The sequence below is a fragment of the Saccopteryx bilineata genome, chromosome X (genome assembly GCF_036850765.1).
Source record: "Saccopteryx bilineata isolate mSacBil1 chromosome X, mSacBil1_pri_phased_curated, whole genome shotgun sequence".
Classification (NCBI taxonomy): Eukaryota; Metazoa; Chordata; class Mammalia; order Chiroptera; family Emballonuridae; genus Saccopteryx; species Saccopteryx bilineata.
Genome location: NC_089502.1, coordinates 138,046,374 through 138,072,255, shown reverse-complemented (window position 1 = coordinate 138,072,255; position 25,882 = coordinate 138,046,374). Strand labels below are relative to the sequence as shown.

Here is a 25,882-nt window from a genome sequence, read left to right as displayed (position 1 = left end):
GTCATCCCAGCCTAGCTCAAGCCTCCTGGCCCATGGCGCCACCTGGTGCAGGTGAGAAGGCAAAGTCCAAATCCAGGTGTCCCTCCATGGGAAGGACGCCACCTCAAGCCAGGGGCCTGGTAAATAATGAGTCTTTTTAAGTGTCAGTTGGTTAGTGTCCAAGTAATAGTTATTTCAGAAAAAGTAACTTTTCTTATTCTTTCTTCAGGTACTGACTGTAAACTACACTTAGATATGCTGCATGCTTCACTTACATTTTGGAAAAGCCTAAGAATCACTTTTAAAACCTACTTAGAACACTTTGAAAACTCTTGGATTTCTCAAGGCTTTCTTTACGCCAAGATACACTAGTCCTGTAACAGTAGCATTTCCTTAGTGCCCGTATGCATTGCTTGCAATTTAGTCCAAAGTACACGACACTATGTTTTTTTGTTTTGTTTTGAAAAATTAACTGCAATGCTCTTATATGTTTTATTGTTTAGTTTTACTTATTACATGTTTTAAAATAACATCTCTTCCCCCTACCTATTTTCAACAAATTTGAATTTTACAAACCTTTACTCATATTTTCTTGGAGAAATATCCTGAATGCATAAAATATAGGATTTTTTTCGTATAAAAGAAAAATGTATTTAAACTCAAACTAGAACGCAATCTCATTTTCACAAGTATTCTAAAACTTGTCTTTTTATATTGCGAGAAACTCAAACATAACCATTCTAGCATTGAATAAAAAGACTACATTGGATTCATTGCCTGAAACTGACTCCCTAAAGAGCCAAAGGTTATTTAATGATAATCCAGCAAACCATAAAAGTGAGAGCTTTCTCCTGGGAAACAAAATATGGAGAGGTCACCGTAAGCCCTCAGGCCTCCAGAGCTTGAGTCGTTAAGATCCATGAGCTCAACTCCGTAAATAAAGTGAGGAATTGAAAACTTGCCCAATACTGTCTTTCCCTCACCACTGCTTTATATTTAGAGAGACAAAGGCCGTATTTTAACATGATTAAGAAAAGATTTAAATCTCATTTCTGTTATTCCGCAGTATCGCAGCTGTTTTCATTTTTCATCTACCCATTGTTTGCACATTCGCTTTCTCATCGAATTCACAGCATCCCGTGATGGTACTTCTGCGATGTGTTTATTGCCACATTACATAAAGTTTTAAGGTACGTCGTGCCCTTTGTCGCCAGAACACAGGCGGAGGACCTGAGGCACAGCGGAATAAGGCTTTTTTGAGCGAAGACCAGCCGCGCGGAGTGAGCGAGGTTGCGGCGGCGGAGGGCGACGTGGGTCCCTATTCCTCGGCCCCGCCCCTAACCCCGCCCCGCTCCAGGCCCCGCCCCTGCCCGTCGCCATGTTGTTCCCGCGGCGCTGGGCGGGAGCAGCTGCATTCGGACTCGGGAAGCGTCTCCGCCGCCGCGTCCAGCCCGCGGGTCCCAACCCTCTCCCTTTCCCTCGTTGCTCCTGGACAGGCCAGGCCGGAGATCCTGGACCCTCCGTGTGGCTGCGAGGTGAGCGGGGTGCGGGGGTCCCTCGGGGATCGGCCGAGCGGGGCGGGGCGGGCCGGGGGCGGCGGCGTCTGGGTGTGAGCACGCGCGGCCTTGGGCGGCTGGGCGGCTGGGGCGGCTGGGGCGGCTGGGGCGCGGGGCCCGCGCGGGGCTGTCGTCCTCCGGGGAGGGCGCGGCTGGCGGCCCCCTGCCTCCACGACCGCTGCGGCGGGCAGGACGGTTCCCGCGCCCACATCCCCGGGCGAGGGGCACGGACACGCGGGCAGGGCAGCCGTCCCCCAGCCCCGCGGGAGCGCACCCGCCAGCCCCGCACACCCGGCCCGGGGCTCGGCCGCTGGCTCGGCGAGCCTCCCGAGCGGGTCGTGGCCACCGGGGGGAGGAATTTGGAATGTGAAGCCAGCCGGGGCGAGAGGCGGTTTGGGGTGTTATCTGATTCGGACCGGCTCGGGTTTCAGGACCGCCTTCCCTCCTTTCCTCGCGCGTGGTGTGTAAGGGGGCAAGACGAGAATCCTGAGTGCTGACCAAGTCGCCGCGGAGCTATTGGTTCTGTTTCTTTTCAAGTTGATGACACATCCCGTGACCACGGCTCTTTTGAGGAATGATTTTTTTTTTTTTTTGCTGGTTTCCAAATTGTCACGTGACCAGCCTTTTTAAAAGGATTTCAGAGTCCGGATGGAGCCAATAGACAGAATTTGCTTTTTGGAAATTAACGAAACGTTTTCCTTTATTTGTCTGTCTTTCGGTCTTTACCACGGTGGTAATGGAAAATTCCTAAATTGCCTGTAGTCTTGAAAACTGGTTCGTGGATCTAAGCTATAGAGATGAAGGAAACCCAGGACTCTTCAGTCAGAGGCTTTTTTAAAAATTGGATTTTTTTGGGTAACATTGGTTAATAAAATTACATAGGTTTCAGATATAGAGGGACTTTTAAGAAGACTGTTTTTAGGTTCTCGTTTAGAAACTTATGTTGAATTTATCGCTATTTGAACTCTCAGTATCTTGTTTAGATTTCCAAATCTAAGACAATGGTGTGGCAGTCTAGCGTTTTCAGTATTTTTGTGCAGACATTGTAGTAACTTCCTCTTGCTTATACTAAAAGGTTTCTGGCTTCCACGATTTATTTATTTTGGGGGTTTTGTGAGCAAATAATGTCACCCAGGAAGCTAAGTAGAACACCTTTGGCCTTGATTCCAGCCTGGATTCTTGGAGATTAGGGAAATCCTTTCATTCTGTTCCCTTTTTCCAGCCTCTCTCTTCTCTTTTCATTTCTTTCTATCTCAGCCACTTCTTCCATCTAAACTACACTCCCTGGAGGTCTGAAGTTAAGTTCCTTTGGTTTTAGAAGTGAAGTTTGCCCCTCCTCTCATGTCTTACCATTTCTCGGGCAGGCACTCTGGCTCTGCGTGTTCCGTGGGTGTAAATTATGTACATAGTACATACATCACGTCATTTAATTTTCACAGCATTCTGGGTTATTAGCTCCGTTTTATAGGTGAGGAATTTGCTGGGGCGTTGGAGGGTCAGGTCTGTTTCCTGTGGTCACCATGGGCAGAGCCAGCATTCAAAGCAGGCCTGTTGGATTTTAGAGTGGTAGTTCTCAACTGGGGACTTGGATAATGTCTGCGGGCATTTTTGGTTCACACCTTAGAGTGCTGCAGGCATCTGTTGGGTAGAGACCAGGGCTGCTGCTCAACAGCAGACAACGCATGGGGCAGGCCCCACCACAAAGAGTTGTCTGGCCTAAAATGTCCCTAGTGCAGGGGTTGGGAAACCCTGTTTTTACAGCAGTCTGTGTAACTTCAGAGCTCATATTTCAGCACTTCTGTAGTTCTTCAAAAGCAATGTCGTTTTCCTATTAGGATAACTCCTTCTCATTTTAAGAAAGAGCAGGGGGGAATTTGAGAACTTGAAGAGATTCCCCTGGACTAAGAAGCCTATTCATTCATTTGAAAGATTGAGGCATGAACAAATAATTTCTGATAAGAATCCTTTTATTTTTTTTGAAGGCAAAAGTGACAAAAGGCACTTGAGAGCCATTCAGATAGATCCATGGCAGCAGACTTACAAGTTTGGTTTCCATACTATTCCAGTTGTCAACAAGCATTTTCTGATAGAAAGGTGCGGACAGGAAGGGCAGTAGGGAGCTGAGAGTAATCACAATCATACAATCTGATCACAGTCCTACAGTCTAATCACAATGATAAGATCAGGTTCTGACTTTGTCCTAGAGCAAATTTATTGCCTGGGCTTCTCAAGGTCAGGGGCCAGGTGTCATTAAAAAGACAAACCAGGCCCTGGCCGGTTGGCTCAGCGGTAGAGCATCGGCCTGGCGTGCGGGGGACCCGGGTTCGATTCCTGGCCAGGGCACATAGGAGAAGTGCCCATTTGCTTCTCCACCCCCCCCCCCCTTCCTCTCTGTCTCTCTCTTCCCCTCCTGCAGCCGAGGCTCCATTGGAGCAAAGATGGCCCGGGAGCTGGGGATGGCTCCTTGGCCTCTGCCCCAGGCGCTAGAGTGGCTCTGGTCGTGGCAGAGCGACGCCCGGGAGGGGCAGAGCATCGCCCCCTGGTGGGCAGAGCGTTGCCCCTGGTGGGCGTGCCGGGTGGATCCCGGTCGGGTGCATGCGGGAGTCTGTCTGACTGTCTCTCCCTGTTTCCAGCTTCAGAAAAAATACAAAAAAAAAAAAAGACAAACCAGCCTGACCGGGTGGTGGTGCAGTGGATGGAGCGTCAGACTGGGATGCGGAGGACCCAGGTTCGAAACCCTGAGGTCGCCAGCTTGAGCGCGGACTCGTCTAGTTTGAGCAAAACTCACCAGCTAGAACCCAAGGTCGCTGGCTTGAGCAAGGGGTTACTCAATCTGCTGAAAGCCCGCATGAGAAAGCAATCAATGAACAATTAAGGTGTCGGTGTCGCAATGTGCAATGAAAAACTAATGATTGATGCTTCTCATCTCTCCGTTCCTGTCTGTCTGTCCCTGTCTATCCCTCTCTCTGACTGTCTCTGTAAAAAAAAAAAAAAGACAGACCGAACAGGTCCTGGATCATGGTATTTCCTGTGCCTGCGCACCCCTCTGTGAGGTGAGGAAAAGCGGTGTGCGTTGGGTAGCTTTGTGGGTTGAGCAGATGTGAATACCTATAAGAATCAAGTTGACTAGCCATTGTTGATCACAAAATTTCTTAAGTTTAGCCTCAGTAGACAATAATTATGCATTCATTTTATCATTAAATCAAGAAATAAATGAAAATATTTTTTAAAAATGAGCTTTGCATCATTTTCTTTCTTCTTTTCCTCCTTCCTTCCTCCCTCCCTCCCTTTCTCTCTCTCTCCCTTCCCTCCATCTTCTTCCTCCCCTTTCTTTCCTCTTTTTGTTGTGAGAGGGACAGAGAGGGACAGACAGGCAGGCAGGGAGAGATGAGAAGCATCAGTTCTTCATTGCAGCTCTTTGTTGCAGCTCCTTAGTTGTTCATTGCTTTCTCATATTTCCTTTCTTTCGCGTTATTTTCTTGCATTTTCCAGCCTGTTTTCACCACGCCTATCTAAGACTAGGCCCTTCAGTATCTGTACCACTTCATTCTGGTGGCAGATGTAACTTTTAGGTCAACTTTGAGAGTGATCGATTGAGAGGAGCAAACAGGGCGAGCTCGTTTCAAGAATCTCTGAATGGTATTCATGCGGTGAACATGGCGTCTTTTGTGGGTAGGTTTGCTTTATTACTCCTGCTGATGGACAGTGTTCTTTGCTAATGAATAGATTTCTCTGCCTTTCATCAGGATTTGTCTGCTGTAGGATAGAAGGGATGCCAGATTATACATCTAAAATGATTGCAGCCCTGGCCAGTTGGCTCAGTGGTAGAGCGTCGGCCTGGCGTGCAGGAGTCCCGGGTTCAATTCCTGGCCAGGGCACACAGGAGAAGCGCCCATCTGCTTCTCCACCCCTCCCCCTCTCCTTCCTCTCTCTTCCCCTCCTGCAGCCAAGGCTCCATTGGAGCAAAGTCAGCCGGGGTGCTGAGGATAACTCTATGGCCTCTGCCTCAGGCGCTAGAATGGCTCTGGTTGCAACAGAGCAACGCCCCAGATGGGTGGACCATCGCCCCCTGGTGGGCATGCCGGGTGGATCCTGGTCGGGCGCATGAGGGAGTCTGACTGCCTCCCCGTTTTTCCAACTTCAGAAAAATAAAAAAATAAAAATTAAAAAAATAATAAAAATAAAATGATTGCTAACAAAGGAATGTGTGTCCTTGTCTTACTGGAGGGGCTTTATTCTGGGAAGGGTTAAGAGGAATTGGTGCAGGAAAAACATCTCTTGGCTCCGAGGAGTCTTGTTGGACCTGTAGTTGGCTTGCTGCTCTGGCCAAGTTAGGTCACCACATTTCTTTCTTGGTAAAATGAGACAGTTATACTGTATAATCTCTGAGATTACATGACTCCAAGCAGAGACATCAGATTATTGGTTTCAAAGTAGTTCCCTCCCACGCAATTTGCTGGATCCGCAGCAGGAGGAAATACCGTATTTTTCGCTCCATAAAACGCACCTGACCATAAGACACACCTAGGATTTTAAGGAGGAAAATAAAAAAAATATCCTGAACCAAATGGTGTGTCAAAATCTTTAATGAAATACTGTATTTTTCACTCCATAAGATGCATGGGCATTTTCCCCTCCACTTTTGGGGGAAAAAAGTGCCTCTTATGGAGCAAAAAATACAGCAAGCCAAATGGAAGTGTGTGTGTGTGTGTGTGTGTGTGTTTGAAATGTCTCACTTGAAAGCTAGCTAGGTAATAAATTTGTTAGTCAAAGCCACGGACAAGAAAATAGGGTTTGTGATTAAGTAGGTCATCAACAGAGAATATTTATTAAGGAATTTGGGGCGGGCAGGATGAACCCACAAAATGCCTTGGGAAGTTTGGAAAACTGACGCAGATGAAAGGTCAGAAAACCTGAGGGAGGAGACTTGGGACACTGAGGTGTATAGTGGGGGAGGGGAGGCTGGAGGCTGTTCCAGGCCCTGTTGACTGGGGAGCTGGGCTGCCTGGGCTCATTCCATAACCTGGAGGGAAACCCGTTTCCCACAGTGAATCTTGCTACTGCACATGTCGTGAAGTTGACATGTCAGGTTTTGCCACATTTCGGCTGATGCCATTGCTGTTTCTTCAGTTTTGACCATTGTGGGTTCAAGTTTTGGAATGCTGTTGCTTACTATGAACATAGAGAGGCTGAGTGTATGTACATGAACGTACATACGTTCATGTAACAGCTAGATCTGCATGGGTGGAGAGATGGTGTGTTTTGGAAGAGACGTAGAAGTGAAGCCGGCAGTGGAGGCTTCACTGAGCCTGGCTTATTTCATCACAGGGAGTCTGGACACAGACTTCCCTTTTGTCCCAGGCCTGATGCCGTACAAATGTAGGCTATTGTTTGACCAGGGACGGAGAAACAGTATGGCACAACTTGATAGGTTCATTCTTGGCCACAGTCACTAGCCAGTGTGAAGGGTGGCAGAGCAGTATAAACCACAGACTGAACTGTCAGTGTTTTCTGAACTGTTTTCATTCTAAACTCTTGTGCCCTGCATTAGGTCTTTGGGTACAGAGGCCAAGGTAGTTCTCATAAAAGTGGTTGTGTAACTAGTGTGAGAAGCCTGAGGAAAACCTTATAGGTTTCCCTTTTTAAAATTTATTTATTGATTTTGGAGAGAGAGAGGAACAGAGAGGAAGAAGTGGTGGGCAGAGAAAGAAGCAGAGATCTGTCCCTCTGTGCCCTGACCAGGAATGGATACAACTTGCAGCCTCCAAATTTCGGGACGACAATCTAACCAACCAAGGTATCAGGCCAAGGCAAAACCTTACAGATGTCTGTTTCTAGAATTTGCTATATAAAACTAATAGAGGAGTGTTTAAATGATTTAGCAGACTCAAAAAAGTCACAGTGTACTGGGCTATGTATGCTGTAAGGCAGTGGTTTTGAACTGTTTTACACTTAGGGACCCGCGAAAATAGACTTGTTTCCGGGACTGCTAAGGCAGAAATCAGCCTGAGCGTAAGTAACTTTGACTAAGATCGCTGGGTCTGGAATCATCACCCATCAGCGTGGTTAACTCTTTTGCATACCAGCACGAAATTTCCGGCAGACCTGGTCCCTAGACCAGTGATTGAAAACGAGTCCTGTGAGGTGACTAGTCCTCCAGCCTCAGGCTTGTGCTCAGAGCAGTGATTAGATGAACAGGCCTAAAAGACCTACACAACATGGCTTAGTTGGAAGTCAGGACAGAAAACAGAACTCCTTGAGGACCATGCATTGGTAAACGCAGAGCATTCTCCGTAATGAGTTCCAGTCTTCTTAAATAAAATTTCATAAACAGTTGTTTTGGAGCAAACAGCTGCCACTCTCATACCCTGTCCCACATTCATATTTGTGCAGTACTTGAGGTTTTGGTCACACCGGCCCTGGAAAACCAGCTTTGCAAAGATGTGAGGTCATGGAAGGAAGTGTGGTATGATCTCATGTTGAAAGGCACTGCCACTTCCTCGAGGTCCAGTTTGCACGGTGTCCTGCGAACTCCCTCGGGGCCAGTACCTCTGTGGTTTCCTCAGTTACAGCAGCCTGCCTTGCCCGTGTCCCATGCGGACTGGCCCTTGGTCCCCTCTCTCTCCTTGGTCGCAGTGCTTCCTTCCCATTTTCTGCTGCTCACACTTTTTTTTTTTTGTATTTTTCTGAAGCTGGAAATGGGGAGGCAGTCAGACAGACTCCCGCATGCGCCCGACCGGGATCCACCCAGCACGCCCACCAGGGGGCGATGCTCTGCCGCAACCAGAGCCATTCTAGCACCTGAGGCAGAGGCCATGGAGCCATCGTCAGCGCCCTGGCAAACTTTGCTCCAATGGAGCCTCGGCTGCGGAAGGGGAAGAGAGAGACAGAGAGGAAGGAGAGGGGGAGGGGTGGAGAAGCAGATGGGCGCCTCTCCTGTGTGCCCTGGCCAGGAATCGAACCCGAGACTCCTGCATGCCAGGCTGGCACTCTACCACTGAGCCAAACGGCCAGGGCTGCTCACACTTCCTTAGGAGGGAGCTCCTCAGGTAGAGAAAGGGGTCTCTGGGGGCTGAGGGGTCCGGGGGTCTCCGGCCTGCCGGAGAAGCCCTGGCCCGCCACACCGCCCCGCCGGGCTGGCGCGTGTCTGGCCAGCAGTGTGTTGGCTTCCCTTCAGGCTGCCACTTGTGGACCGTTTGTTTTCCATCTTCTCAATTTTGTTGCTGTCTCTCATCTGTAGTTCCTTCTTGTCCTTTTTGGGTTTGTACATTTTTTAGCCTTTCTGTCATTTGGTGGGAGTCAAAGTAGCACATGTTTGACCTGCCCTGTTTATTTAGACTGGGAGAAGTTTTTTCATCTTTGTGAACTTGCATTTGTTGATCTATAAAACATGGATGATAGTGTACAACTTGCAGGTGATTTGAAGGTGCTGTATGCCTACCAGATATTTAATAAACAGTGGTAGCTAATATTATTCTGGTCAGAGCATTTGTTTATTTTTAATTTTTTATTGATTTGAGAGAGAGAGAGAGAGAAACGTTGATTTATTGCTCACTCATTTCTGCATTCATTACTTGATTCCTGCATGTGCCCCAACTGGGGATTGAACCCACAGCCCTGATGTATCAGGACGCGACTCCAACCAGCTGAGCTACCCAGCCAGGACAGCATTGGTTATTTGAGCAAACATGACAGTAGCAATGAGTGGGGAACTGCACATGTTTCTTGTCCATTGGGTGAATGAAGTGAGTAAGACAGAAGAAGAAAGAGATTCTGGAAATGGGGAAATAATTAGCTTGGTTTTAGATATGTTGAATTGGAACTGTCATCAGGGTACCAGAGGAACGTATTATAAAGGGGGCTAGAATTCTTGCCTGGTCCCAAAGGGGGGAAGGGTGGAGGTGGATTTAGTTTAGAGATTACTGGGTTTTATATCCCAGGAAGATATGTTTTGGGAAGAGATAAGGGCTTCAGCCTTGCCACATACCAACGTTAAGGAGTTCCTCTGGAAAGGGAGCCGCCTAGGTTGCAGAAAGCTAAGGGGTGAAAGGGAGAAAAGGTGGAACCTATTGTCAAAGGTAGTTTATGGATGATTTACGTAGGAAGCATTTTCAAGATCACTGCCAGGCTGTGGCTGAGTCCTTGTGCCTGCAGCGCAGGTGTGATACTTTGCAAGATTCTTTCCCAGTTGGGCCTCCATTGCCTTGTTGTGTGTGTGTGTGTTTTTTAAATGCTTGCTTATAAAAAGAAAATAAGGAACCCCTCCCCCCCCAAAAAAAAACAAAAAAGAAAATGCTTACTTAGGGGCTTGGGATGTGGTTGTTGGCAGTACATTTTATGGTGGGGTCTTGAATTGAATGATGAAATGTAAATTAAAACAAGCCAAATTATAGTGGTTTTTAAAAAATTTTCACTAAACAAGCAATTGAAATACATGGCACAAAAATAAATGGTAAGATTATTGTAAAATGAAATGGATAGAATATTCTATTTAATTTTCTATCTATGATAATTTCACAATAAAATCATAGTTTATTTTGTTAAAAACAAAGAATGCCTAAGTGCCCTTTAGAGATTTTTATGTCATCTACATCCAGACACATGGCTACATCTGAGAGCATTCACTGTCGGCTGGCTGGGCCTCCAGTGGGGACACTGGTTAAGCCTGAGGGTGTTTTCTGGAAGTTTCCACTGCAGTCCTAAGAAAAGCACTTTACTCTTGATTCACTTTAGGGCTACATGTGCCTTAGGGCTTAGGCCATCTAGATGGCGACTGAGGAAGCCTTTGGATTGGCTGTTAGGAGTTGTCTGGGACTTCTGTGTATACGGGAGTGTGTGGGGGTGAAATTGGGAGCCTGTGTGTAGTGAGCAGAGTGGAAGGTTGGTCACACATAGATGTGAAATGGGTAGTGATTCATGGTAAGCGTAGGCTTGGAAAGGTTTTTGTAAGCAAAGTCAGCTTTGTTGCCTTGGTGGGGGCAAATAGGCATCATTGCTGGAGAAGTGGGATGAAGTGAACTTTCTGGAAAGCTACCTGAAGCATTGTTATGTTCTTATTTTGACTTAGTGACAACTTTCCTGCAGCATGGGAGCCTTTAATCTGGCTGAGTCCTATGTGTCAGATATATGGCTATCCTCTTGAAATATATCTTCTTGGGAAATTTCTACTTCTCTTACTTAATTTCTCTAATAGCCAAGGAGCTCCACTTTGTTGTGGCTTATGCCTCCTGTTCTCCAAACCCTTACACTTTTCTCCTTCAAATTAAAGACATCTGGTTTCTTATCTAACTTGAGAGTCAGAACCAATGTTTCCTTAGGTTACAGCAGATCATTGTAGATCATGTTTAATTTGTGTCTACCTGCTTTTTTTTTTTTTTTTTTTTTTAAAGATTTTTTCTTTATTTTTTTATTTATTCATTATAGAGAGGAGAGAGAGAAGGGGGGAGGAGCAGGAAGCATCAACTCCCATATGTGCCTTGACTAGGCAAGCCCAGGGTTTTGAACCGGCAACCTCAGCGTTTCCAGGTTGACGCTTTATCCACTGCGCCACCACAGGTCAGGCATGTCTACCTGCTTTAATGTATTGTTCTAACATGCATATTCAAATTCATTTCTTTTATAATGCATTCCTAAAATAACCAGCCTAATTCCTAGTGCAGCCTGACCAGTGGTGGCGCAGTAGATGAAGCGAATAACCAGCCTAGTTCCCAGCGCAGCCTGACCAGTGGTGGCGCAGTAGATGAAGCGAATAACCAGCCTAGTTCCCAGCGCAGCCTGACCAGTGGTGGCGCAGTAGATGAAGCGAATAACCAGCCTAGTTCCCAGCGCAGCCTGACCAGTGGTGGCGCAGTAGATGAAGCGAATAACCAGCCTAGTTCCCAGCGCAGCCTGACCAGTGGTGGCGGAGTAGATGAAGCGCTGACCTGGAACGCTGAGGTCGCCAGTTCAAAACCCTGGGCTTGCCTGGTCAGGGCACAGATGGGAGTTGATGCTTCCTGCTCCTCCCACCTTCTCTCCCTCCCTCTCTCCCTCCCTTTCTCCCTCCCTCCCTCCCTCCCTCTCTCCCTCCCTTTCTCCCTCCCTCCCTCCCTCCCTTTCTCCCTCCCTTTCTCCCTCCCTCTTTCCTTCCCTCCCTCCTTCCCTTTCTCCCTCCTTCCCTTTCTCCCTCCCTCTCTCCCTCCCTCTCTCCCTCCCTCTCTCTCTTCCTCTCTCCTTCTTCCTCCCCTGCTCTAAAAAAATGAATAAATTAAAAAAAAACTAAAAAAATCACCTGGATTTGTGAAATTTTTCTGCGTAAAGTCAAGATATATATTTTCCATGCCTGGATCTGACTCCCCCTTTTTTATTATGGTATAGGGCAGTGGTCCCCAACCTTTTTTGGGCCACGGACCAGTTTAATGTCAAAATATTTTCACAGACCGGCCTTTAGGGTGGGATGGATAAATGTATCACGTGACCAAGACACGCGTCAAGAGTGAGTCTTAGATGGATGTAACAGAGGGAATCTGGCCATTTTTAAAAAATAGAACATCGTTCAGGCTTAAATATAAATAAAACGGAAATAATATAAGTTATTTGTTCTTTCTCTGCGGACCAGTAGCGGTCCACGGCCTGCGGCCCGGGGGTGGGGGACCACTGGTCTATGGCTTTGGAAACCATCAGGGGCTTGGAGAAGACCAGAGAGAGGGTACTGCTGATAAACTACCCATAAACAATAGGTAGTGCAAGATTCAAGTCCACAATAGAAGAGTTGGAAAAACCGTATTATAAAAAAGGAAGAGTTGACATACAGTGCTCTCTTTTTATTTTTATTTTTGAGGTATTGACTACAAATATGATGCATTTTTGTTCCTGCCAATGATCTACTTACCCAGTTTCCATTGAGATTAATGTGTGCCGTATACATGTGTTAGTTCAGTACTTGGTATTGAAATCCTAAAATAGTATCTATTGTGCCTGTAAGTAGTCTGTCTAAAAGGACATTGCTGCTTGGACAAGTTGATTATTTGTGGTTGTGTGTAAATCTAATTTAGGATCTTGCTGCTAATAAGACTTTAGGCCATATATATGTGTATGTATCTATATTTTTATATAACTCACCATAAAATTCATCCTTCTAATATATGCAACTCAGTGGTTTTGGTTTTTATTATATGTATAAACTTATGCAGCTATCACCATTCTGTCATTCCAGAATATTCTCACCTTTCTCCCCCAAAGAAACCCTGTCCTCATTAGCAGTCACTCCCTATTTCTCTCCCCCTCATCCCCTGAAACTAGAGATTTCCTTTCTATCTATTGATTTGCTTGTTCTGAAATTGTCATAGAAATGGAATCCTATCATATGTGGCCTTCTGTGTCCGGCTTCTTTCACTTAATTATAATGTATTTGGGGTTCTTCCATGTTGTATATATCAGTGCTTCATTCCTTTTTATGGCTGATTAGTCTTCCATTGCATAGATCTACCTGCTTTATTATCCATTTGTCAGGTGATGGACATTTGGGTATCTACTTTGGGGCTGTGGTGAATAATGCTGCTTCAAACATTCATGTACACATTTTTTTAATTATTTTTATTCTTTTTTAGAGAAGACAGAGAGAGAGAGAGAGAGAGAAGGGGGAGAGGAGCAGGAAGCATCAACTCCCATATGTGCCTTGACCGGACAAGCCCAGGGTTTTGAACCAGTGACCTCAGCATTCCAGGTCGCTGCTTGATCCACTGGGCCACCACAGGTCAGGCTCATGCACACATTTCTATGTGTTCTCATTTCTCTTTGGTATATGCCTAAGAGAGGAATTGCTGGGTCGTTTGGTAATCTGTGTTTAACCTTTTGAGGAACCAGGCTGTTGCTCATTATCATGATACTATTCTACATTCCCGTCAGTAGTGTATGAGGGTTACAGTTTGTCCGCAACCGTGTCAACACTTGTTATGGTCTATCTTTTTTATTCTAGCCATCCTAGTGGGTGTGAACTGGTATCTTGATGTTTTCATTTGCATTTCTCCACTGGCTATTGATGTTGACCATTTTTGCTCATTTTTAAAAGTTGAGTTATTTTTTTATTAGTGAATTTTAAGAGTTCTTTATTCTGGATACAAGTCCCTATTTGGTTTCCAAATACAGTATGTCCGTGAAGTCATGGTGCACTTTTGACCGGTCACAGGAAAGCAACAAAAGAAGATAGAAATGTGAAATCTGCACCAAATAAAAGGAAACCCCTCCCAATTTCTGTAGGATGATGTGGCAGCATGTGCGCATGCGCAGATGATGACGTAACACCGTGTATACAGCGGAGTAGCCCACGCCCATGCCAGTCGAGATGTGGACGGCACAGAGGAAAGTTCAGTGTGTTCTGTGGTTCGCTAAATTGGAATCCGTGACCAAAGTGCAACGTGAATATCGGCGCATTTATAATGAAGCGCCACCACATAGGAATAACATGACTCGGCGGGATAAGCAGTTGAAGGAAACCGGCACTTTGGTGGAGAAACCCCGTTCTGGTAGGCCATCAGTCAGTGATGAGTCTGTAGAGGCCATAGGGATAGCTACCTAAGGAGCCCTAAAACATCTGTGCATGAGCCCACATCTAACTGCACTGAATAGGTATGAAACTGGGAGAGTTTTCCTTTTGTTTAGTGCAGATTTCATATTTCTATCGTTTTCTGTTGCTTTCCTGTGACCGGTCAAAAGTGCACCATGACTTTACGGACACACTATATTTTCTCCCATTCTGTGTTGACTTTTCATTTTCTTGATAGCGTCCTTCTTTTTTTTTTTTCTGAAGTTGGAAACGGGGGGCAGTCAGACAGACTCCTGCATGCGCCTGACCGGGATCCACCTGTCATGCCCAACAGGGGGTGATGCTCTGCCCATCTGGGTTGTCGCTCTGTTGCAACCAGAGCCATTCTAGCTAGCACCTGAGGCAGAGGCCACGGAGCCATCCTCAGTGCCTGGGCCAACTTTGCTCCAATGGAGCCTTGGCTGCAGGAGGGGAAGAGAGAGAGAGAGAGAGAGAGAGAGAGAAAGGAGAGGGGGAGGGGTGGAGAAGCAGATGGGCACTTCTCCTGTGTGCCCTGGCTGGGAATCGAATCCAGGACTCCTGCACGCCAGGTTGATGCTCTACCACTGAGCCAACTGGCCAGGGCCTGATAGTGTTCTTTTAAGCTCAAAAGTTTTTAATTTTTGTGAATTTTAATTTATTTTTATTTTGAGAGAGACAGGAAGGGAGAGAGATGAGAAGCATCAACTCATAGTTGTGGCACATTAGTTGTTCATTGATTGCTTTCTCATATGTGCCTTGACCAGGGGGCTCCAGCCGAGCCAGTGACCACTTGCTCAAGCCAGCGACCTTGGGATCATGCCAGAAATCTTGGGCTTCAAGCCAGTGACCTTTGGGCTCAATCCTGTGACCATGGGACCACGTCTCTTACTAACACTGTTGAACACAAACAGTTTTCCTCTAGCGTTGGAAGTTACTGCTTTTTCTTTAACCTAGTGGCTGGTGAAGTAGGCTGGCTGTGTAACAGTCATGTATAACACTGAAGTCCATCTGATGACCAGGATCACACAAAGCGCTGAGATACACCTGACATGCCCACACAAGGGGCCCGGGGCTGGCTGAGGGAGCTGCAGGGTTACATATCACATCTCTCACGAAGGGAGATGCTGGCAAAATCCCCTGCACTGTTTAAGTTGTTCTTTGGTTCTTGGTTGAGTGTGAATAGTTGTATTCAATACCAAGGACAGACTCTCATTTGTAGGACTTACCACAGTTGTAATGCCAATGGCTTGTGTGTGGATTGTCACCTCCCCCAACTACCAACTCCAGGAGACTGCGTGTGGCTGCATCCTCAGGGTGTGGCACATGGTGGGCACTCAACTAAGTGCTTGCTGCAAACTGCTTCCCGCCTGCTCCATTGAATGCTAGGGCTGTGGGGTGGTGCTTCTGAGTTCTGCAAACATTGAAAACATGCTTAAGCTGTTGAAACTAATAAAGCTTAGGCACACTCATCATATGTGCTTTGTACTGTATGTCGGTGGATTGACTTCTGCTAGTTCTGTCAGGTTCACTTGGTTTTTGTGCAGATCTTGAAGTAAAGTGAGCAGTTGAAAGACTATTGCAGCTGCTTATTTTCATTACACCCACGACAGCAACAGAAAAACCCTCCGAAGTAAATGCATAGGCAGCTGAGCTGAGCGGGTTAAGTGCAGGGGTTTAGAGCAGTCTGCCATATTTATATCGCCTCCACCTTTTACTAGCTGTATGACCTCGAGCAAGGTGTGTAAGCTGGCTGAGTCAGTGTCCTCATCTGCAGTATAGGGATAAAGCGAGACCTGTGAGGACTGAGTGCAGTGAAGCAGAGTAAGTGGTTTACAGGCCTCAGCTGTTGCCATTATTACAGCTATACCTCATTTTATTGTGCTTTGCTTCATTGCCCTTCGAAGATATTGTAGGGGGTTTTTTTTGTTTGTTTGTTTTTGGTTTTTTTACAAATTGAAGGTTTTTGGCAACTAGTAGCAAAAAGATTATGAGTCACTCAAGGCCCAAGTAAATGGTTAACATTTTTTTTTAACAATAAAGTATTTTAAGGTATGCACATTGTTTTTTTTTAGACATGATGCTCTTGCACACTTGATAGACTGCAGCATACTATAAAACATGGCTTATATGCATTGGAAAACCAAAAAAAAATTCATGTGACTTGATCTGTTGTGATAATTTGCTTTATTGCCGTAGTTTGGAACTAAACTCCCAATATCTCCAAGATATGCCTGTATTATTATTATTATTGTATTCTTTTTTTTCCTTTTTTTTAGTGAGAGGAGGGGAGATAGATTCCTCCATGCGCTCTGACTGGGATCCACTGGCACCCCCCCACCCCCGTCTGGGGCAGATACTTGAATCAACTGAGCTATTTTCAGCACCAGAGGCTGATGCACTTGGACCAACCAAAGTATCCTCAGCGCCTGGAGTGGACACTTGAATCAATTGAGCCACTGGCTGTGGGAGGGGAAGAGAGCAAGAAGGAGGAGAGTAGCAGATGGTCGCTTCTCATGTGTGCCCTGACTGGGGATTGAACCAAGGACGTCCACACACCAGGCTGATGCTTTATCCACTGAGCCAGCTGGCCAGGGCCTTAACTATTCTCAACTCCAAAATGTCAGGGTTTTAAAGAGTCTTTATTTTTTGACTGATTGAATTTATAAGTTAAAGACTGCTATATGTAAGTCCCACAGAAATGCCCTTCACTTTAAGGTGGTAGTGGGTTTGAAACCATTGGTTTAGAGAGGGGGGCTAGTATTTTAGCACAGCTGCATTCATCACTGGGAAAGCTTCACTTTGGACTTGGTCTCTAGGGCTAGGATACTTTGGTTTCCTAATGTCTGCCTGCACAATCTTCTCATTTGTTCTGCCCATAACTTGTTCTGAAATTTGACTGAAGAGATGGCCATAAAAGAAACCTTGCTGTGATACTGCCAGTAAAGATTGCTTTGTGTATTCCGTCCACAGAAACTTCCTGCACGCCTGTAGGGAGCCTGGCCCAGTGGTGGATCGCGCTCCCCGTTGTCTGTGTCTGAGCGAGTCTTCCCAAGACACCTGGAGGTAGGTGCTGTTGTCACTGTTGTCCTGTGAGCTTCAGGACATCGAGTAGCTTGCCTGCGGCTCTGTGTTCTTGGCCTTCAACAGCAGGAACCAATTCTCCTTTCTGACAGTGGGCTTTTAAATTTGGTCACAAGAAAGCTTTCACCTTGGCCTTGGCTGCCCAGAGAAACTGACTTTTCCTGTGTCCCATTGGTGTTCCTCCCTCTTGTCGCCCTTCTCTTTTCCTTGCTTGTGTTAGCTTGCTTTTATTATTATTATTTAAGATTTTATTTATTGGTTTTACAGAGAGAGGAGGGGGGTTAGCAAGAAGTGTCAACTCAGAGTTGCTTCACCCTAGTTGTTCACTTGCTTGTCGTATGTGCCTTGACCGAGCAAGCCCAGGCTCTCAAACCCGTGACCCAGCGTCCCAGTTCAGTGCTCTCTCCACTGCGCCACCATAGGCCAGGCTGTGTCAGCTTGATTGTATTCTCTGAAATAGGATTATTCGAAGCCACTCAAAATTTAGGCAAATGTTGAAGAATGAATGAAATTTTATCTTAATAAAATTTTATAGCTGTCTGAGTGTGAAACTTAGGAAAGGAGTTTGGTCAGGTGAAAGATTTCTAGAAAAAACAGTGATTAATGTGTATTTGCTTCTAGGACTCCTAAGGTTGAGCAAGATCATGGGCAGTTTCCCTTTTAAATTAAGAATTTAGCTGCTAATAGAAGTCAGATATTTCTTTCACATTTTTTAAAGTGTTTATTTTATTGACTTTAAAGAGAAAGGAGGAAAGAGATAGGGGGAATTGAATGTACGTTGCTAAGCTGAGCTTTCTAATTTTTTTCTTTGTAGATAATGATGCTAGAACTGAACAATTAAGGTGAGATTTATGAACTATGAAGCATGCTTTTCTTACTCAGATTTCCTTATAGAATTTAGTTGAATTGTTAGAATTGTGTTTTAACCTTGGTGAAAAGTGTTGCCTTTGGGCAATCGTTCCAAACTGCGGATTATAAAAGATTCACATTATTAAGGTAAGTTCTGAAAATAACATAGCAGCGTACCTTTATTCATTCAGCTTATACTAAAGAAATTTCAAAGAGTTTTACTGTTTTTTAGGAAAAAAGGAAACATTTTTTAATGTCTGTAAACTGATTATGGTTATGTTAATGTATAGATTGCATGAAGTGACTTACTGTTAGATGCCATTGGGAAATGAGATGTTTTATTTTTTTTATTATTTATTTATTTATTTTTTTTAACAGAGACAGAGAGAGTCAGAGAGAGGGATAGGTAGGGACAGACAGGAACGGAGAGAGATGAGAAGCATCAATTATCAGTTTTTTGTTGCGACACCTTAGTTGTTCATTGATTGCTTTCTCATATGTGCCTTGACCAGGGGCCTTCAGCAGACCGAGTAACCCCTTGCTCGAGCCAGCGACCTTGGGTCCAAGCTGGTGAGCTTTGCTTAAACCATATGAGTCCGCACTCAAGCTGGGGACGTCGGGGTCTTGAACCTGGGTCCTCCGCCATCCCAGTCCAATGCTTTATCCACTGCGCCACCGCCTGGTCAGGCAAAATGAGATGTTTTGTATATTATCTGTATCACCACGTATGTTTATATAGAACTCTATAGTTAGAATCAGAGAGCTTTGTGTATAATAGTTGTTTTAGCAAATGCTAACATACTCCCAAATAGGATATCTGGGAGGCCTCAAATTATAGATGAAACAATGTAAACATTGAACCCCCTTTCCTGGTATGTCGGTCTAGCATTCCTCAAATTTATTTGATTAGAATAATGGCACAAACTAGGAAATCCCATATTATTATGAAAATAAAAAGAACTGTAAACATGTTCTGATTAAAATGATAAATGACAAACCCTAAGGAACTTCTAAGACTTAATTTGGTAGATGTATGCAACCAGTCATCTGAGTGGAGGTCGTTAGAGTGCATAATCTGGTTTCTAATTTGATGTCGAGATTTTGACAGATCAGTGCTGTACAATAAAACTGTGTTTGGCAAGGGCGTTGTAGACCTATTCAAAGACTGGGGTAAATGACAGACTAGAGTAACGTACATCCGCCACTCCCTCCTAACAGAACATGGAATGTTTGTGTTCACCTATCTTAAACACTGTGTGGAAAAAACCTTGGAACGGGGGCTGCTGCGGAAGGTCTCGTGTTGGTGGTGGCCATGCCAAGCAGCTCTGAGGTCCCAGCGGGTAGCGGGGAGGGAGGTGAATGCTGTGGGGTCAGCAGCGGGAGGAGACCAGCATGAGCCAGGGCGAAGGCAAGGGGGAGAGTGTGAACTGAGCAAGTGGAACTGAATTTCCGTTCCGTCTAACTGTGCTTTTCCAAAAGACGGGAGCAGGGAGCAGGGCCAAGTGTCTGGCCTCAGAAGTTAGACTTAGACTAGAATCTCTGGAGGACTACTGACATATGTGAAGGAGGGAGCATCTGACAGATACTTTCCCTAAGGCAGAATAGTTGCTGTGCTTTTCTGTTTTTGTAACTCCTTTTCCTGTAAGTTGAAGTTGTTGAAGCAAGATTGCAAAGAATTAAAGGAACTGGTTTAACACGCTGTTACATGTCAGGAAATTAAGATTCTTCAGATTGTTTCAATTTCCTCTTTAACATTAATTTAGTCTGGGCATTGGGCAGAGTGATCCATTGGCAGTCAAGTCTCCAAGAGGTATGCACCTTGATTGGCTTATACTTCTGTTGGTCAATTTAAATTGTCTTAATTATAGCAGTAATTACTATAGTAGTGATTTAAAAGAGCCAGTAAGAGTAAGGGCCCAGTTGCTACAGGTTTTACCAGAACAGTATAGCATGTCATTGGAAATAGACAGTTTTTGCACATTATAGGAAGTGCTCAGTTACATTACACTGGGTCACATTTTCATATAACTAGGAGGTAGCTAGATAATGTTTTACTACAGTGATCTTGCAGTCATCCTCATCACAATTGTTCTTGTCTTTATTTCCTTCCTATTGAGGGATTCACAGTGTTTCCTCTCATTTTAAAGCTAATTCCCATTTTTGTTGGAGAGCTGTGCTGTCCCGTGTAGCTATTGGCTCTCTAAATATGGCTATTCAAATTAGTTAAAATTAAATAGAGCTTGAAATTCAGTGTTTCACTCCCTCAGTCATTTGCCAGGTGCTCAGTGGCCACAGCTGGCTAGGGGCTGCCGAAGCGGACACATGGTCGGGGACATCCCCCCCATTGCAGGGAGTTCTGTTAGTGCCACTCTGAAGGTTGTCTCTCATGAGTAGTAGTATACTAAAAGCCACTCAGTACTAAAAGATTTACAGATTCATTGATACTTGATTCAAAACAACTAGGAGAAGGCAGAATGGGGAGGTAGAGAGGAAATAGGATTTGCCATATGCTGTTAATTGGTGAAGCTAGGTGTAGGGTCCATGGGGTATCATTATGTTATTCTCATTATTCAGAAATTTTGTGTATGTTTGCAATTTTCCATAATAAAACATGGAAACAGAAGCTTAAACTCGAACAGCACTTGGAAGCAGCCGTCAGTCAACAGGCATGGGAAAGCACGCCCCAGCAGGCCGGTGCCTGGCGTATAGGAAAGTTTTTAACTCTGCCCCATGGTGTTCCCTAAGGGGTGCGCAGAAGCAGCACGTTTTTATTCATTCCCCCTCAAAACACACACGGAACAGCACAGGCTTGCTTGCGCTTGTTAAGTCAGAGCTGCCCAAATGGGTCTTGTGGGTAGAATGTGCTGTATGCCAATATTAACAAGTCCATTGCTGCTGACTGATTTTGGCAAACTCAAAGCAGTGTTCTTAAGAAGAGAATCAAGTTCATTTGCTCAGTGGTCAGCTTATATTTGCTCCCTGCCAAGTAAGGCGACCTCTGTCTCTGGTTCTCCAGTCGCCAGCTTGCACGGTGATAGCACTGGAAGAGAGGTGGGGTCGCGGACCGAAGCCTGGGCAGGAGAGGAAAGCTACTGGTGAACGCTGTCCCTGGGTCACCCAAGGGCTGTTGGAAGTTGTCCTAGACACTTGCCCACTTCAGTCTCCAGCTGCATCTCTAACAGGTGGCAGGGCTTATTGTAAGTAGAGAGAAGTGGTGGAGAGCAAGGTGTCTGGGGTCTGACTTGGCCTTGAGTGTCAGTTTCAGTCCGCTGAGAGCTAAGGAAGGGACGAGGGAGCCCTCAGCAGCTGTCGCAGGGAGTAATGGGGGAGCGCCTGGCGCACGGCTGAGTGCTCTATAAATGACAGCTTTGCTGTTAGGTGTTCCCTGTTCAGAAAGGACCTGGGGGGGGGGGTCTGTGTTTATTTCCCTCAAATGCCAACACTCAGAATCGTGTAGAGCTGCACCGTACATGTCTAAAGGAATGTAACGGTACCTTTTTATTTTACAGGGTTCTGAAGTCAAATATCTTGAGCTTAATAATGGCAGGAAAATCATCACTTTTTAAAGTAATTCTCCTTGGAGATGGTGGAGTTGGGAAGAGTTCTCTGATGAACCGCTATGTGACTAATAAGTTTGATACCCAGCTCTTCCATACCATAGGTGTGGAATTTTTAAATAAAGATTTAGAGGTAGATGGACATTTGGTCACCATGCAGATTTGGGACACGGCTGGTCAAGAGAGATTCCGAAGCCTGAGGACACCGTTTTACAGAGGATCTGACTGTTGCCTGCTCACTTTCAGTGTCGATGATTCTCAGAGCTTCCAGAACTTAAGTAACTGGAAGAAAGAATTCCTATATTACGCAGATGTCAAGGAGCCCGAGAGCTTTCCTTTTGTGATTTTGGGTAACAAGATCGACATAAGTGAACGGCAAGTGTCTGCAGAGGAAGCCCAAGCCTGGTGCAGGGACAACGGCGACTACCCTTACTTTGAAACAAGTGCAAAAGATGCCACGAATGTCGCAGCGGCCTTTGAGGAGGCAGTTCGCAGAGTGCTGGCCACTGAGGATAGGTCAGACCACCTGATTCAGACAGACACCGTCAGTCTGCACCGGAAGCCCAAGCCGAGCTCGTCTTGCTGTTGATCGTGAGAGAGGTCGCCCGAGTGTTCTGACCAACTCACACATACACACAAATGAACACGGGGAGAGGAGCATTAATGTTTGCAGCAATGGAGCATCGCTCACAGTTAAACTAACCGTATTGCTGCTTCGTGTCGTAAGTGGGTAGGAGAAGGGCTGCGTCCATTCACAGAAAAATCTATTTACTCAATAATGGCATCTTACGTTTATAAATTGTAACGGTTGTCTAATAATGTTTAATTTAAATATGTAAGTTACAGAGCTAATAGGTGACCAAGTCTTAATGATTAAAACAAAACACTTGAATATTCTAGAAATTACTCTTCTTTTCCTGGGAAAATGGATAACTACTTTTTATATGTGTATATTTTTATGTAATTAGCATTCTGTTCTCAGTTCGGGGGAAATTTTCCTAAAGTAATAATGTTAGATATTAAAGATTAAAATCGAGTGCATTTGCTCTGCAGTTACTTACTTCATTCTCTTTGAAATTGTGTTCACATTTTCATTTCATGTGTCAAAGAATTGATCTCGCTAGTAATCGTTGGTTTGTATGCCACACATCCGCTGCCCCTCCTCCGCCCCCGCAGCCAGCTTTATCATTCTAGAGGAAATGGGAAAAATTGTACTGTGTGAGAGTAATAGGAGACATCTTTATTTGGTTGTGTTTATATAGTGTCTTCTCTTTCACTGAACATGAATGATTTCCTCTCAAGACTTTTCATCTTGCTGCAGTGATCAGACTTGCTGATAAAGCAAGTTGTGGTCTTCTGTGGGTCAAGTTCATATGCTGTGCGTTCAGCCGATTCCATCCTCCGGGGCAAAGAATACATAGAGTGTGACAGTGAGCACAGGACCCTGCCTGTGGAGCGGGGGGCAGTTTTTGAAAAAAAAATTGATATATTTCTTTCCACTCATGGGGAACCACTGAAAAAAGAGTATCATTACAGTGAGCTAAGCTTTTGAAAAAGTATATGGTAATTTCCTAAAAGCAATTTGGCTGTAAGTAAATATTTTAACATTTTTATTTTTTTTTAATTTTTCTTATTCATTTTTAGAGACAGGAGACAGAGAGAGAGAGAAGGGGGAGGAACAGAAAGCATCAACTCCCATATGTGCCTTGACTAGGCAAGCCCAGGGTTTTGAACTGGCGACCTTAGTGTTCCAGGTGGACACTTTATCCACCGCGCCACCACAGGTCAGGTCATTTCAACATTTTTAAATCGGGGAAATTAAATCTTTATATTCTCAGGTTAGAGAGAGCTCTAGTTTTATTTATAATCAGTGCTCCCCCCCCATAAAACTAACCCTTCATACAAAAACTGAAATAGGAATTCATGTTAACAAGTTGGTATGTATTATGCTTTGTTTTGTTTTTTCTTGAGGGGACTTTTTTTTTTGTATTTTTCTGAAGTTGGAAATGGGGAGACAGTCAGACAGACTCCTGCATGCGCCCAATGCTTTAATTTTTAAAATCAAGTGTGTAGCCACTGTTTTGTGACTTACCCTTTTCTCAATATATCTGTACATACTAACATTCTAGTAGACTCTCCCTCATTTACTAGCCATAGGGATATCTAACAACTATTCAAGTCCTCTCTCGATAGACATCTAACAGGAGTGGAGGCAAGTCCCCTTCCCAAACCGTGGTCCACAGTATCTCGCTCTGCATGCAGGAAAGGGGGGCAACAGTGAAGCATTGTGGGAGTCACATGGTTCAAAATCCTAAGGCACAAGGGACATTACTGTTGCCACCCAGTTCCTTTCCTGGAGGCATCGATGTGTCAATTTCTTGGGTGTCCATGAGTACATAAGGAAAGCATATTGTATTAGTGTGCTAGGCTGCCACTGTATGGCTCAACCATGGGAACGTTTTCTCGCAATGCTGGAGGGTAGAGGTCTCCTATCAAGGTGTTGGGAGGTTTACATTCTCCTGAGGAGTTTCCCTGTGGCTTGCAGGTGACCTTTCCTCTTTGTTAATCCCTCCCCCCCAAATCTATGTCCAATTTTTTTCTTAAAAGGACACCAGTCAGATTGGATAGGGCCCACCCAGATAGGCTCATATTTTAACTTCATCACCTCTTTACGGCCCCATCTCCCAACGCAGCCATCTTCTGAAGGTCTGAGGGGTTCAGACTTCAACATGTGAATTGGGGGGGGGCAATTTGGCCTATAATGTATATAGTTATTTACACAATATATAATTTAGGTACTTGCATAGGTTTAACTAATATGCTCTTTTTTTCTTAACTTTTAAGCATCTTTCCAGCCAATGTATTTTCAGGTAGATATTTGAGGATTAGGCCTCCTCTCCTAGGACACCCCCCCCTAGTCCTTTCCCCTCCTCTTCCCTCACAGATGGGAATCTCCTACTCTGTGAGGGTCCTCACGGGATTGCAACCAGGGAGCAGTGGGCAGTGGCAGCTCGTCCGGGCTGACCCCGACCGTCCCCAGGGCCGCCCCTTTCCTCTGATCCCAGTGAGCTGACAGCAGCCCGCCCTGGCTGGCTTCTCTCCTGTAACATTATTCTCGACAGCCAAAGTAGCCCCAGCTGGTCTCTGGGGGCATCTCTCCTGAGCCCCCCGGTCCCACTGCCCCCAGCTTTCCTAAGTGTGCTCTCAAAGGAAATAAGGATTGGGTCAGTTGGCATTCAAGAGGTCTGGAGTTGGGCAGCAAAAATGATCAAGGGAAGGTGTAGACAGGCTGACAAGGGAGAGGAATTGAGCCTCACAGCACAACTTCAAGGGTCCGGGAAATGGGCGACATACCCAATACGGTCCTGAAACGTGAGGACTAAGAACAAAACGACTGAACAGCTTTGTCCTTCAAAGAATGTACAACTAACTGATGGAGACCTTCAAACAGCAGCCAAAGGTAGCTGAAAACCTGCTTTTGAAGAAAATAAAATGCTTTAATTGGCTGGTGTTACCTGCACAAAGATAAGAAATACGGGAAAAACAAGAGTTGGGGAACACAAGGGGGTACTGGAGGCGTGGAAATAGCTGCAGAGCCCCCCAAACAAGTGGAAGACCCGTCCGGGAGGAGGGGCTTGTTACGGTATGTCTGCCCCTCCGCGCTGGGTCAGCGTGCGCTTCCCCACTGTCTGGATTAGAAAGCCTTTGAGGCCAGTGCTAAAGGCAATAGTGACCACGGAGAACGGACAGAGACATTTGCCTGCCGAGATAAGTTCCAGCGTCCTGTGTGGGAGATGGAAAGGGACAGCTTCCTCTGGGTTACTTGAAGCTTTTGTTAATGCAACATCGACAGTGACACCATTTCTCTCCCAACACCAGTGGCTTGTGGGGCAGCGAAGTGTTAAGTAGAATAATACATACCTGAATTTGGCACTTAACAACAGCAGTACGCTCACTGGGGCTCGTTACTTGTTCCCATGTCACCTCACAAGTGGAAGAAAAGGACCGCCGTCTGCAGGGCACTGCTGTCGCCTGGCTGAGCTGGGACCCGACCCGGGGCCACCCCAGGACTGTCTGCTGAAACCCTCTGCTGCTGCTCCCTGCCAGCCGGCGTCCCAGCCCTGTGTTATATGGTCACTGATGGCAGCACCAACTGTGTAAAATAAACACGTGTTTGGGTCTCTCCAGTGAGTATGGCTGAAATTACTGCTACATTTCTAGCTGAAAATCTGTTTCTGCTCCCAAACCTCTGGCATCTAACTTGAGACGATCCGAGTTCCGTAAAATGGGTTAAGATATATATTAGTCTGCAGATT

At 45.5% G+C, this 25,882-nt stretch overlaps 1 protein-coding gene across 5 annotated transcripts; it reads left to right on the top strand.

Moving 5' to 3' along the window:
- The first annotated feature begins 1,343 nt into the window (after window positions 1-1,343).
- On the top strand, window positions 1,344-25,749 carry RAB9A (RAB9A, member RAS oncogene family). Of its 5 annotated transcripts, none has more exons than XM_066250249.1 (4): window positions 1,345-1,514; window positions 17,050-17,142; window positions 17,975-18,002; window positions 21,519-25,749. In XM_066250249.1, the coding sequence occupies exon 4, from the start codon at window positions 21,550-21,552 to the stop codon at window positions 22,153-22,155; it is 606 nt and encodes a 201-aa protein (XP_066106346.1). In that variant the 5' UTR covers window positions 1,345-1,514; window positions 17,050-17,142; window positions 17,975-18,002; window positions 21,519-21,549; the 3' UTR covers window positions 22,156-25,749. The 5 variants fall into 5 exon arrangements, with proteins under 5 accessions (XP_066106349.1, XP_066106346.1, XP_066106348.1 ...); XM_066250251.1 differs by lacking the exon at window positions 1,345-1,514 and adding an exon at window positions 13,152-13,269; XM_066250250.1 differs by lacking the exon at window positions 1,345-1,514 and adding an exon at window positions 13,798-14,038.
- The last annotated feature ends 133 nt before the right edge of the window (window positions 25,750-25,882 follow it).

Bases quoted from the DNA above. Each gene is read 5' to 3' on its own strand.
- RAB9A (XM_066250252.1), top strand. From the start codon at position 21,550: ATGGCAGGAAAATCATCACTTTTTAAAGTAATTCTCCTTGGAGATGGT.